General features: G+C 38.3%; 1 protein-coding gene across 1 annotated transcript in view; it reads left to right on the forward strand.

The window, feature by feature from the left end:
• COL1A2 (collagen type I alpha 2 chain) overlaps positions 1-3,606 on the forward strand; it is a 36,638-nt gene extending 33,032 nt beyond the window's left edge. Inside the window, exons 48-52 of the mRNA XM_019959690.2 lie at positions 18-125; positions 676-934; positions 1,349-1,533; positions 2,195-2,437; positions 3,145-3,606. Of these exons, the coding sequence (XP_019815249.2) occupies positions 18-125; positions 676-934; positions 1,349-1,533; positions 2,195-2,437; positions 3,145-3,291 (942 nt within the window). The 3' untranslated portion in view covers positions 3,292-3,606. The remainder of the gene's footprint in view (positions 1-17; positions 126-675; positions 935-1,348; positions 1,534-2,194; positions 2,438-3,144) is intronic.
• The last annotated feature ends 11,868 nt before the right edge of the window (positions 3,607-15,474 follow it).

Genomic DNA, 15,474 nt, shown 5'->3' on the forward strand with positions numbered 1-15,474 from the left:
GTGTCCTTCTTTCCTAGGGCCCTGCTGGTCCTTCTGGCCCCGCTGGCAAAGACGGTCGCATTGGACAGCCTGGTGCAGTCGGACCTGCTGGCATTCGTGGCTCTCAGGGTAGCCAAGGTCCTGCTGTAAGTATGATTTGGGGAAATAATAAAGGGCATCACTGACCTATGGGAATATCTTCTTTAGACCAAACCAAGACAGTGAAGGGCTTCCTTGGTGGCTCAGAGCGGTAAAGAATCCGCCTGCAATGTGGGAGACCTAGGTTCGATCCCTGGATTGGGAAGATCCCCTGGAGGAGGAAACGGCAACTCACTCCAGTATTCTTGCCTGGAGAATTCCCTGGACAGAGGAGCCTGATGAGCTACAGTCCACATGGTCGCAAAGAGTCGGAAACGACAGAGTGACTAAAGCATACAAGACAGTGATAACAACACATTAAAGTAGTCCCCCATTTCCCTGCTTTCTAAAATATATAAAAATTATCTGTACCTGATGAACTCTTTAAGCCCATCCCTGCAAGTATGCCTTGGAGCAAGTTGTTATTACATGAATTTGATTCTGTTTTACTTGTTAGGGCATGCTTTTGTGTGAATCTCCATGAAAAACCTGTTATCATTGGTGTCCCTCACTGTGACCAAACCCAAAGCCTCTTGTCTCTCACTTCCACCTCTGCAGGGCCCTCCTGGTCCCCCTGGCCCTCCTGGACCTCCTGGCCCAAGTGGTGGTGGTTACGAGTTTGGTTTTGATGGAGACTTCTACAGGGCTGACCAGCCTCGCTCACCAACTTCTCTCAGACCCAAGGATTATGAAGTTGATGCTACTCTGAAATCTCTCAACAACCAGATTGAGACCCTTCTTACTCCAGAAGGCTCTAGGAAGAACCCAGCTCGCACATGCCGAGACTTGAGACTCAGCCACCCAGAATGGAGCAGTGGTAGGTTGAGATATCCAATTAGAATGACCCTTCTCACAAGTTAGGCCTTTCAAAGCCATCTCCCACTGATATGAAAGGGTATTTGAGTCAAAATGGCATTATGTGAAATCCTACTCAGTTAATAAAGTATTTTCTTTTTCCAACCAGCACCCATTTTCAAGATTGTATTGATTTGTATTTCTACCCTTTCATGGTAATACATACCCTGCTTTTGATTTTCATGGAGAGGAGAGGAAGAACTGTCTGATTTTAAAAATAGTCACCCTCTTCCTGTTAATGTAGAGTAGACAATATATAACTGTATGATAAAAAATGCTACTTTTGGGAATCAGAATTTCTCAGTAGTAATTTTTAGAACCTATGCTCCTGTCACTCAATGAGAGGTTTTATGATCTAGGTCTTTTTCTTTTAAAGGTTACTACTGGATTGACCCTAACCAAGGATGTACTATGGATGCTATCAAAGTATACTGTGATTTCTCTACTGGCGAAACCTGCATCCGGGCTCAACCTGAAGACATCCCAGTCAAGAACTGGTACAGAAATTCCAAGGCCAAGAAGCATGTCTGGGTAGGAGAAACTATCAACGGTGGTACCCAGGTAAGGAATTTTATAAACATTCCTTTTCCTACTAAATACTATCTAGCACTATTTGCTTTTTAATTATCCTCATTTTGGCCTTTTACCAAAATGGGCTTTTTAAAAGAACCTGCTCTGTTCTTGGGTTCTGTTACTTCCTGGATTGCGTATTACAGATAGATTGATTGGACATGTCCATACAATCCAAAAGTTATTATTCAGATATGACTTAACTGATAGTCACTGGAGAAAGTGACAATGTCACATAGTGTGAAGGAGTACAAGCCATCATCTAGTCCGGTATCCATGAACATATGTTTTCAAGATGTGAGCTTTTCTGAATTTCTAATTAAAAGTTTTCATTAATTTTATTGGTGGAAAATAAAAGGGTCTAAATCTCTACCTTCTTGTTCTTATTTTTAAAAGGAAACATATATGTAGAGAGAGAGGAGCTTTATCTGAAATAGGTCACTTTTTGAGATGACTTGCCTCGGCATGGTAGTTCCTGTGTTCCTTCTAGGTAGCTGCTACTTCAAAGACAAGTGAATTGAGTCTCCTTTAAAAGTTCAGGTTCATACCTGAGTCCATTATTCTTCTCTATACCAGACTATTTTTTTTAATTTGACTTTTAGTATCTGAGTCCTTCTTCATTTAACTGGAATTCCCATATTACTCTCTGTAGTTTGAATATAATGTTGAAGGAGTAACCACCAAGGAAATGGCTACCCAACTTGCCTTCATGCGTCTGCTGGCCAACCATGCCTCTCAGAACATCACCTACCATTGCAAGAACAGCATTGCATACATGGATGAGGAAACTGGCAACCTGAAAAAGGCTGTCATTCTGCAAGGATCCAATGATGTCGAACTTGTTGCCGAGGGCAACAGCAGATTCACTTACACTGTTCTTGTAGATGGCTGCTCTGTAAGTAATAGTGGAATATGGGAATAACAGTAATTTGGGAAGTGGGATAGTGGAGCTTAGACCATTAAATGAACAGATGAATGAGAGACCTAACTTATTTTTCTGTCATAAATACATTTGTTTAAATTCAGATGGTAAATCCAGAGCATTCTTAACAGATCTTGCCTCCTGAAATTCTCTGAAATACTGAACTATATACTATGTTCCATGTATTATTTTTCTTTTAACATGTTTTTTAAATGATGACGTAAAGCCATAACTTACAATTACTTGAGGTTAAAAAGGCCCAGGCTGTAATTTATAATATAGTACATAAGGGGCTTCCCAGGTGGTGCTACTGGTAAAGAACCCGCCTGCCTATGCAGGAGACATAAGAGATGTGGGTTTGATCCCTGGGTCAGGAAGATCCCCTGGAGAAGGGCATGGCAACCCACTCCAGTATTCTTACCTAGAGGAGCCTGGAGGGCTACGGTCCATAGAGTTGCAAAGAGTCAGACATGACTGAAGCAAATTAGCACACATACATAATAAAATAATTCTATATGAATAATATCTGATATATATTTCTATATAAATGTGTGTTCTATATAATTATATATTATACAATATAATTGTATGTAATATATCTAATTATAATATGATACAAGATGATTAGATTCCATAACAGTGCTGCTTTATGTATATTCCTGTCTTCTCTTTTTAAACAGAAAAAGACAAATGAATGGCAGAAGACAATCATTGAATATAAAACAAACAAGCCATCTCGCCTGCCTATCCTTGATATTGCACCTTTGGACATCGGTGGCGCTGACCAAGAAATCAGATTGAACATTGGCCCAGTCTGTTTCAAATAAACGAACTCAACCTAAATTAAAGAAAAAGGAAATCTGAAACATTTCTCTTGGCCATTTCTTTTTCTTCTTTCCTAACTGAAAGCTGAATCCTTCCATTTCTTCTGCACATCTACTTGCTTAAATTGTGGGCAAAAGAGGAGAAGGATTGATCAGAGCATTGTGCAATACAATTTAATTCACTCCCCCTCCCTTTCCCCCTCTCCAAAAGATTTGGAATTTTTTTTTTTCAACACTCTTACACCTGTTGTGGAAAATGTCAACCTTTGTAAGAAAACCAAAATAAAAATTGAAAAATAAAAACCATGAACATTTGCACCACTTGTGGCTTTTGAATATCTTCCACGGAGGGAAGTTTAAAACCCAAACTTCCAAAGGTTTAAACTACCTCAAAACACTTTCCTGTGAGTGTGATCCACACCATGAGGTGCTGACCAGAGATGAGCTGAGGTATTTGTGTTTTTTTGTTCAAAATACGAAGGTGCTAATTAACAGTATTTCAGATACTTGAAGAATGTTGATGGTGCTAGGAGAATTTGAGGAGAGATACTCCTCTGCTGTTGAGCTGTATTGTGTATTTTTTTTCATTTGACTTAACATCAGTACTTTACATCTTATTCCCACAAAGTAAGTGGATCATTTGCCCAACATTGTCCTCTTCTTTAAATTCAGCATTTGTTCTTTGCCAGTCTCATTTTCATCCTCTCCCACGGTTCCAAAGAAGTCTTGTTTCTCGGACAAGCAGAAAAATTAAATTGTACCTATTTTGTATATGTGAGATGTTTAAATAAATTGTGAAAAAAATGAAATAAAGCATGTTTGGTTTTCCAAAGAAAATATTGAGTAGAATTCCTTGCTTCAGTGCTCTTCTCAATATAAATATAGATTATAGCAGCTCCACCAGCCATAATACCAAGTATTTCTCATTAGATAGAAAATCTGCAAAAAGGGCAGTTTGGTATGGTAGAAAGAGCAGAGAACAAGGACCCTGGGGATCTGAGCTCCAATTCTGGCTCAGCTCCTTCCAGCTAACTGACCTTGGGCATTTCACCTTCCTGAGTTTCGCTATTTATCTACAGTATAGGGAAGATTCCTTCTCTGAACTAACATTTGCCCTACTCAAAATACATAATACTTAAGCAACATGGCAGAGGTTGACCCACGTTTATGCTAAGTAGAGGTCCATAGAACCTTTTGGTTTATTATCCATTAAGCACTTTGAAACAGTGGCTGCAAGTTGGTCTATGCACAATTAATACTATTAACTAAAACCATTTCAAATATTCAGTGAAAAACGCCACACACTTGCATCTGCTGCAGCTGAGTACAGTGCCTGTTAAGAGGCAACGTGTGTGCTGTCAGTCAGCACAGACTCTTGTGGATAATAGTACTGTGAACACCCACCTGCCAAATCAAGTTCGTTCTCCTCCCCTGCACCTTTCAACGACATCTTTAACACACTTAAACATAGTACGTGTCAAGGAAAATGTTCAGATTCATTTAGGACTTATTTCCTGTTGCAGAACATAATTGCGATTGTAATATTTGCCTCCTGCTATAAAATCATCGAGATTCAATTAGTTTTAAAAGCAAAAGACTGAACATGATAAAAATCTAAAATTAACTCTGGAAAGTTAGCAAGGTCTACTAACCAAATGATAAATTCAAATTATGGTCCCTCTACCACCAAAATCAGATCCCTGGGATGCTTATTGAAATGCAGATTCCCAATCCTCAGCCACCAAATTAAGACTTAGTAAGGAATTAGTATTCTTTTAAGCACCTTGAAAACTTCTGACAGCGCACCAATTGGGATACCATTGGATAAAGTGATTTCAAACAATCCTTTGTAGCTTTAACATTTTATGTCTGGCAAGAAAGAATCAATACCCTTGACCAAGTAACATAAAGAAAAACTGAACCTTTGGGATCATAGTATGAGTACTCCCCACAAATTGCTAATTGAAATAACAAAGGTAAATTTATGTAATAACCAGTTAGAAATCTCTGGATTAAAAATACGCTATGCTCAGGCTTGCAGTATAAGAAACAACCATAAAGATAGCATAAAGAAGGGAGAAAGAAGCAGGAATAAAACCAACATTTATTGACTACCAACTATGAGCCTAAACTACGCTATATGATAATGACTGGTCAAACTATATCCAAATAGGGAGATTTCCTAATGACTTAATAGTCATTTACTCATCTATCTGTGACTAGTATAGTGAAATAGTTAAATAATGGTAAACCTGATAGATAACAATAAGGAAACAAATGATGGCGTATCTAATAAATACCAATGAGGAAAAAATGATATATCTAACAGATAATAATGAGAAAACAGTGAAATAAAATTTTATATCCCAGTAACATTTATGAGGATAATTAAAAGTAAAAAGATAATAGAATGTCACAGTCTTTAAAATATATTCAGGTACACTGTCATTAAAAATATTTTAAATGCATATAAAAATACTAAGAGTAGGGATATTCATGTATTAACAATAGAAATGATTTTATTTATAAATTATCCAAATTTTCTGCAATGTAGTTATATTACTTTTGTCATTTATAACAAATTTAAAATATCATGAAAAGAAATACACAGTCACAAGTGAAAACGATCCTGGTTGAGGAGTGACCAACCCCAGGGGAAGGGTGGTCATCCTCCCCCTCACCCCCACCTTCTGATAAAGAAGGAAAATCCTGACCTACAGTGTCATTATTCATCACATCCCAGCTACTCTGGGGGACACTGGGGAGAGGAGTACAAAGCCATACCGCAGCAGCGTCCTCAGGGATCTCGCAGTTCAGTTGCAGAGAGAGAATAAAATAACGTGTATACACAATTTTAAATGAAGTGTCCTCCAACAGTAGCAGAGGACTCCATTAATTAATGAGATGAAGTGTCAAGAAACTGACCCTAGCCTCATGCAACAACAGTGATCCTGGGACTGGCTGGCTAGCTCTTGCCAGAGATCTCACTTCACCTTCTAGCCTCTGCCTAGCTAAACGTTTCTTCTCTGGAGGCCACACAGTAGAACAGTCTGGTACTTACCAAGCCAGAAGGTCCACTGTTTCTGTTCCCAGTGCTGGGCAATGACCTGAAGGCTTGGCCCTTGGACGGTAGATCCCCTCTTTAAAGGCTAATCACCAGACTCCAGGGACCCTCCTCACAACATCTCCTGACCTTTGGTCATACAAAGGTCAGCCGCCTCGAATTTGTGCTGGTGTGAGAGGAAAGAAGATGGCACAGGAGAGAGTGAAGGAGCTAGGTAGCTAAGAAGAGGGAAAGAGATATTAATCAAGTCTGGTAAAAAGTGTCATTTAAAATTCTAAAATCAATACAGCTAATACACGGGCAAAAAGCAGAGACACCTGAGCAATGCTGAACACATCTATATCTTTAATGCCCAAAGACTTTTTTAACCTATTCCACTTAATATCACTGAAAAGGAAGTTCAGAAATTGAATTATATATAAGGAAAGTTGGAAATGTCATTTGGGGTCAGAACTATGATCCATCTAGTTGAGTGCTTTGCCTTTGACAGTGGCACCTGGGGAAATTTGGGAGAAAAGTGGTTGGCACTTCCCATGAAGCCAGCCTCAAAACCCCCATTTAATAACCCATTGTAAATCTTCTTTGTACATAGATGTATCTAAACCCTTGAAGAGCCCTCTATCCGTTTTGAAATATGTTGGTATTACAGTACCAAAAGGAGAGAGCTAATGCTGAATTGTGAGCTCAGCTTCCTGGCCCTCTGATCAAGCAACTAAAATAGGCTTTGTGTGCCTATGCCTGGATCAGCCAGGGAGCCAACAACTCAGTGTCCTCAGGGAGCACCAGTAACACAGCAAGGGGGCCACAGGCAGCCCAAATGACTGGCTTATCCCCACAGTTCAGTCAAACGAGCACGTAATTTGTGGTCAGCAGCCAAGGTCATGAGCACCAGCTCCACTACTGACTAGCCAAGGGCCCTTGGGAGAGTCTCTAAAGTTTTCTGAGAACTTGGTTAACGAATCTCTGCTCTCAGAGATTTCCATGAGCACACCTGCTCTGCCTGTCTCACAGGACCACTGGGAGAAGCAAAGGGGGCAAGTGTGAAACTGCTTAACGAAGTGTAGACAAACGGTACTTGTCACGTTAGGTTCAAAACTTCCAGTCACTTGCAGTCACCTCTTGATTTAAGGTCCTATCCGTGGCCCTCCAATTTAGGGGGAGCAGGGATTAGAATTTAAATTTAGTTAGCACCATTCTCTAAATTGGTAGTCAATCAATTTTGAGTTGTGCCTTCCTATCGGTAAAAATGTAAGTTCTTACAATTAATTTTGTTAGCCTCTTTATATACTAATGTTATATATATACTATAACATTATGTGTACTAATATATTATGTGCAATATAAAACCTAAATGGAAAAAAATTTTAGAGAAAAAATAAAAACAAAGAGAAAACTCCACACTTCTCTGGATCATTTGGCACATCCCTTGGTGTGCACCACCTGTCCACTCCACATCTCTGAGACCATTGTTCTAAACAAGGATTTGTGGTAGGCTCCAGGGGAGGGCAGAATATGAATAAATTCCTGAAACAGAGGGCTAAATTTTGTGCACATATGCATATTTATTGGAAAAGGGTCCACACCTTTCTTCAGCTACTCCAAGGGGTCTAAGACCAAAAATGATGTCATAAACCACCAACCAGAAGAAATACTACTCACTTCATTAAACTTGGACTTTTCTGAACTATGACTCTCATATCTCATCTTGGGTCTCATACTCAACATGCTGCTTCTCCTATCCTAAGACCCAAGAGAACAAACCAATGGCCCAAATTAAAATGGAGGTTTGTCATTCACTCTTCCACTTTCCTCCTATAGACCCTCTAGCCTATGTTCAACAAGTCTCAGCATATGCTTTATGACCTACCTTATACTCTGCAACATCAGAATACACCAGTCCACAAAACCTCTTCAAATGAGAACAAAGTCAATCATGGAGAACAATTAATGAGCTATTCTCTTTATGTAAAATATGCAGATGCTGGTTATATATATTTTTTTTAAAAAAAGAAGTTTTAACCTAAAAGGGAGTAAAACCTGGCCACTGTTAGAGATTGTAAAGACAATAATAGGAACATGATTTTCAGGGACCCTCAAGTCATTTCATAGAACCAAATATCTCTTCTTCATCTGGCTGTCCTCAAGCAGATATATTATTCTGAGTCCAAGGTATAAGAATAATCTTGGACAGAATTAGCAATCCTAATGGATTCTAGAAAGATATCTTTAAAACTGCAATTCACTACATATTTATAGATGTTCTCTACTACTGAACATACACATGAAATGTATTTTTCTACTAAATTTTTTTTTCTGCTGCAGCATTGATGTTGGTGTCCAATGACTTAATTATCCATAAACAGCATGGAAGAAAATGAAATTAATTTTTTTCATGGAACCTGTTAATGCCAGGCAGGATAAGAACACTTAATTCACACCACTGTGCTAAGTGGATTGCCTTTCTCTCCCTACAGGATGTCACTTCAAGTTCGCTGCTCCCCCTGCTGATGGGATAACAGAACATCCCAGCCTTTTAACACTGCCATATGGACATCACCAGAGAATGAACACTCAGATTTGGGAGAAAATAGAACAACTTCCTGTACTTATTTCCTGCCTGCCCCAGACACATAGCCTTCTCTCCAGATGGTGGAGAGACAGTGTCCATAGGGGTCTACCTTTATGTCCTTAATGCTCTCTTTTCCTTCTTCCCCTCTATCTTAAAGAGATGGGAATACCAGACCACCTTCCCTGCCTCCTGAGAAATCTGTCTGCAAGTCAAGAAGCAACAGTTAGAACTAGACATGGAACAATGGACTAGTTCAAAACTGGGAAAGGAGTATGTCAAGGCTATATATTGTTACCCTGTTTATTTAACTTATATGCAGAGTACATCATGCAAAATGCCGGGCTGGATGAAGCACAAGCTGGAATCAAGATCGCTGGGAGAAATATCAATAACTTCAGATATGTAGATGATGCCTCCCTAATGGCAGAAAATGAAGAGGATCTAAAGAGCCTCCTGATGAAGGTAAAAGAGGAGAGTGAAAAAGCTGGCATAAAATTCAATTTACCCTTCTAATCTATCCTTAATCTCTCTCCCATGGAGCTAATAAGTGGAAATCCCAAGGAGACAAACATAAAGCTCAAAAGGAGAATGGTCTTTTAGGTAAGCAGAGCTGTCCCATGCTAGAAATTCTGCCCCCCCAATACAGTGAGTAACCCTTCAGGATTTAAGCAAGAGGGTTTAAAGATTATATGGACAGAGAGAAGATGGTGTGAGAGAAAGAACAGGGGCTTCGTAAGCAGAGCTGTCTGGATTTAAATCCTGTTTCCACCATTTCCATAAAACGGTGATAATGATGATACCACCCATTGGACTGTTAGGGTTGGAAATACGAATGCAGAGCAGCTTGTAAGGTTGGTGTAGAGCAAGTTCCCAGCAACCACTGTTATCATTATCCTACAAGGCTGGATCTTCTCTGAAAGCCCTTAACTGCACTGCTAACAAAAGCAATCACCTTTCTACAGGTACCATCTTCTGTGACAGCAACAGCCTAAAACACCAGCACCACTGCTCTTTAATTTTTTCTACCACAAATGGATTCCAGCAAACTTCCAAACCCTCGCAATTTTGGCGAATACCACTCCACAATCCAACTTTAAGAAGTACTTTTATTAAAAGCTTGGAAATCTTTTCAATTTTTTTACAACAAAAAACAATAATGATTCCACGTTGACAGTTAAAAAAAAGAACATTTCTGACAAATAGAACAAATTTGCACTTAACTGGTCTCTGCCCTATGCCATTAGGAGCTTCCAACTTTTGAGAGAAAGTTTCTGCGCATAGAAATGGTCCTTTTGCTTACTTGGAAGCCAGTTTTTCTATACAAATGGGCTATAATTCATACATTTTGAATAATCTAGACTTCTGATACTTAATTTTCACAATTTGATTTTTTAAAATTTTGTCTCTGGCACTAGTAATCCTATCTCAAGAGTTATCAGTACAAGAAATGACCGTAATTATTAAATTCATGTCCTCTGGGAAATTTCTTGTCCTGTATAAATTTATTCAAGGGTTTTAAACATCATTAAATCACCTATTATTGCCAGTGCTTTGAATGTCTATATGAGTAATATCATAAGTAGATCCACTTCAAAGAAACATAGAAGAAGCTTTGATTAGAGTTATTTCCAACATGGTTTTTCTATTACTGATTATCAGTCTCCTTTCCTTTGTAATACAGAAGTCTAAAATACTTTCAAGAACTTTATCAATGTAGCGAAAGTTTCCATCTACCACTTTGTTCATTACGATATGCTCCTAATTTAAAAAAAAATTGTTAAAAACCTTCTTCAGATAACATCTAGAAAATTGCCCATTTAACCATTTTTCTAGATTTTTCACAACAAATATTTACCTTGGGCATGTTATTAAAATACAGTGAACTTACGGTCAATTTGAAGCACCATATGTTTTCTTAGCTTTTTCTTCAACTAAAATAATACAATAAACACTCACCTTGCCATCATAAATTATAAAAAGAGCTGTGCTGTTCTTCTCTCAAGCTTAGGAAGACTATCTATCAAAACAGAGGACAAAGCCCACTAAATCCTTTGAACCTCTGAAGAGAGAAAGACAAATCAATGCCAAAAATGATGTGCCTTCTCACCAATACACAAATTAAACTCTGTATTTTGTAAGATTTATAGGGTAACTGAGCTCTTTTTATTATCATTTTTGCTAGGTATCTGTCAAGTGAGTCTAATTTAGCAAAACAAATTAATATGTTGGGGAAAATCTCTAGTCTCCATTCTCAGTTGGTAAAAAAAAACCATGCAGACAGTTTAGTCACCCTACACCACTCATATTATGATTTAATTGGTCTGAAATATTGTTTTAAAACTCCCTCAGTGATTGTAATATGCAATGAGTCTCCAGAAAATTTGTACTAAAGTCACAGTAAAATCACTGGTAAAGTTGGAAGTGCTTTTTTCTAGAAAGAAAGTGTGCAATGCTCCTCCAAGTTTTTCCAGACCCCACATAATAACTCCCTAATCAGAACTGCTGGGGATGGAGCCAAGGGATCTGTATTTTCAGTGAGTAGTGAGGTGATTCTCATGTCCTCTCAAAGTTCGGGAACCACTGGTTTATTGCTCTCATCGTATTATTGACGTATTCTTAGATGATTCTGTTCCCCTTTCCCCAGAATGTTTAGGACTACAGCTTTAAAATCATGGGCTCTTTAAGCTGCTTTAAATGAGAACATGTAATGGCTCATTGAACACACGAGCAATTAATTTGGGAACAGTTGCAATATTACAAATGTGATTACTTATTGCAAACCCAATTAATCTGGTTGGGAGGAATGTTAATTACAAAGGAGTTTGGAAATTAGCATGAGTGCATGACTAAATGCCTATATCTCGACCTTATTGTATTGTCTGTCTGCTAATTTATTTTAAAAATACTTCTACAGGAGGGCTCATGTATATATATGCATATATGTAATAAGGTAACATTACCCCACATTCCAGGCCCAAATAAATAATCTTGGAATTACCCTAACTATGAAAATTCACAGTTGGAGAGGTGGCTACTCTGGTATTTCAAACAGCATTATTGAAATCTACACCAGAATATATATATTAATTAGCATGAAAGATGTTAAAAATAAATTTTCATAGTTGACATAATGGCTTGATATTTTGACTAATAAATATTTAATATTAACAAAATTTGGGCTAAACCTTGCTCTGCTTATTGCATACCACTTGACAACAAGATTGATAAGAAAAGACATATAGTCCAATCTATTTTCAACCACCAAACACTACCTATACTTACTCCAAACTCTTGAATCACTAAATTGGCTTAGATCAGTCCCCAAAATTGAGAAACATCAGGAGATGACCAAGAAAATGACAAAAATAAAGCAAAAATATATTTGATTAAAAACTAGAATAAAACAATGACTAGCATAAAACAATAAATGTATTTTTCTATGAGCAGTGGAATATCAATCAAAACAAATTCAGATATAGAAGAAAGCAATCAGGAGGTTTCCAAAGCTTCCAAGAAATTCTCTCCTAATTTGGGAACAACAAAGTTTTACTAGGTCTGTGCGCTTTTTTCGGTCCCTCCCCCTTGGGCGTAATTGAAAAGATAGAGGCAGAGTCTTAGCCAAGCTGGGCCATTCCACTCCTCTCCTCTGAGAATTTAAAACTTGGAGTGGAGAATGACAGAGACTGAGAGCCACTGAAGTTGAGGCATCCTAATGACAATACTCCAGAGACCACAATGAACTTCTGTTGATGAGGTGCCAGAATAGCACTAGCTAGGGGTTGTTCTTTGAATTATGAAATAATCCAGTGTCCTTCTACTAACTTTCTTTTTTAAGTTAGAGAAAATTGGTTTCTGTTAAATAAAACAAGCGAAAAAAAAATACAGTTTTGGTAAATACACCTACTTAAAAGAATATACTAAAAATGGGAAAATACAGGACAATTTCAGAATAAGTAGATACTTAGAGTTAACAGAAATAAGAACCAACATTTGAACTGTTTTATAAAGTATCCAGAGAAAGAATATTGTTGGAACACAATTCTCTATGGATTTATAAAATTTCTGTAAAGTGTCTTGCAAGCAGAAGTATGTTAGTCACTCAGGAGTGTCCACCACTTTGCGACCTGATGGACTGTAACCTGCCAGGCTACTCTGTCCATGGCAAGAATCCTGGAGTGGGTTGCCATACACTGACTGTCTATGTTTTGGGCTACCTTTTCAAGGATGTTTGTTTAGTAGCCTTCGAAGACAGAGGCAGTGTCTCCCTCCACAGTGGAGGGCAAGCTACTGTCCAGTATAATAAAGATGTTTCCCTACAGGGTAAATGTCAGGCAGGTCTGATTACAATTCACTGTAAAAGATTGGGGTTCCCTGTACTTGGTGTTCCTCATTTGTGACACATTCACGGAGTTGCCCTCAATGCCCCTGTGAGACCTGGGGGCAAGAGGACCAGAAGGAAACAGAAAGCTCATGTGACTTGCCTTGCTGTGAGTAATAAAGTCCTTTTCTGACTTGGAAGTCACGTGTCTTCTGCCAGCATCTATTAAACTGTGGCAAGGTAATATCATAGCTTTAAAGGAGAGGAAAATTTCAGACCCTTCACAATTCTTGACAAACATTTCAGAGATGAATTCATATCATAATGAAGCTGCATCAGTTCTGTATTCCTGTATTTCAAGTTGCCTAGCAACTAGTTGGTCACCACTGATCTGACAATCCGTAGTAATGAAAGAGCACGCTACATAGAAAAGCATGATTGAACTATGTGCTTCTAGGTGACAGATTGCCTGATTCGTCTCTGTATCTCCTTTACCACCTAGCCCAACCCCTGATATAGACAGCGTGCTCAATGATTTTATGTTGAACAAATTGTTAAATGAAAGAATTGTTGACTATTCAAATAACTCTGCTGGGACAAATATAGCATTGTAGGAAATAAGATAGTTTTAAAATCTGTGTTACTTTTCCTCAGAATCATTCTGTTTCTTCAGGGTCACTTAAATGTAAATAATAGAGGTCCATTCAAGGAAGCTTAAGAGACAGGGAGGTGTATAGGGGAATAAGAGCAGGAAAGGTAAACAGCTTTGCTGAAACTGGAGCTGGAACGTGGCTATTTAAGGTGGCTTTAGAGATCTCAGGAGCAGGAATTTGTGACTCTTTTCTCTACAGCTCCACCACTAATCTGGTTCATTCATATTCTGCATGTTTGTCCTTTCAGATCTGCTATTAATTGGCAATCTTTTTTTTTTTAACTTGCTATTCTAGTTCCCTAGGGAGACATTGCAGTGCAGTTCATAAATCCCTTGGCAGCCTATTAACTCATGACCTTTGAGTCGACATCCCATCAGCTCTGATCATTAAAGTCATGTGGTATAACACGTGGCCATCAGAAGCCATGGATGGGGCAATTTTTAAAGAGGGTGAGAGCCTAAAGGCCATGAAAGGCCATTCTGTTTGAATGTATGTTGTCTCCATCCTCACACTCTTCCTATCCCATCTTTCTCTTGATAAATACATGTCTTATTTCACCAGGTTTGAGCATTATTTTTAAATACCAAGTGCTCTTACACATGAGCTTTTATTTTAAAAATGCTTGCACCAAAAACCTTGTGAGAGAGGGGACAAAGAACACAAATTAAAAAATACAAAATGAAAGGTCATTAAACAGACAAAAAACAGTTCAATTCCTCTAACAATTAAAGAAATATGAAGTAAAACTTCACCTGATCTATGGCTAGGCTTCTTTTGAAAATAATGTTTTAGACAAAAGATCAGCCCCATGTATAGTTGGCATGATGTGTGTGTGTGTGTGTGTGTGTGTGTGTATGTAGTGACATTATATGACTATGACATATAGGCTCATACATAAACGGGTACAAAATTTCTGGAAAGCAGTTGATCAGTATGTATCAAAAGAATTTAAAATGTTTATACTTTTGACAAGTTACTCTTCCTCACCTAGGAATGTATCCTAGGAGATGAATCCTTGATTTTCCTAAAGATTTTTGGATGAGTGTCTACATGAAGAGTTTCCCAAAAAGCTGTGAAACCCTGGTTTTCTACTGCCCAAGTCACAGCAACACACAGCTATCCTCCAATGAAACTGTTTAGAGCAACCTAAGCTTTGAAGGACAGCCATGCCAGTCTGAAGGACAAGCACGTGAATCACAGAAGTCTGAGAAAATGCCAGAGTGTTTGCAGAATTAAGCCAACAGAAAGAACCAGGACACCGCAACTCTCAAAAAACGTCACAGCAAATACATTCTGTGAACCAGCTCATGTGACTGAGTGCTAATCTCTCTGAACAGGAGGTGTTGTGGCAAGAAGTCCCCCCAAAATATCAAAGATTGTATTTAAAATATATGTCATATTGCCTCCTCTTCCATTAAAGGCAATCTCCCATTGGTTATTGTGAAGTCACATTCCCCTAGCTTCTATACTTTAAGAGTATGAAATGTTAAAAATTGCCTGAAGGAAAGATACCACAACAGCATCTTGGACAACCATGTGCAAAAATAATGGTTGATCATCACGTCGTATCTTGGGTGCAACA

Source organism: Bos indicus, chromosome 4, assembly GCF_029378745.1.
Source record: "Bos indicus isolate NIAB-ARS_2022 breed Sahiwal x Tharparkar chromosome 4, NIAB-ARS_B.indTharparkar_mat_pri_1.0, whole genome shotgun sequence".
NCBI lineage: Eukaryota > Metazoa > Chordata > Mammalia > Artiodactyla > Bovidae > Bos > Bos indicus.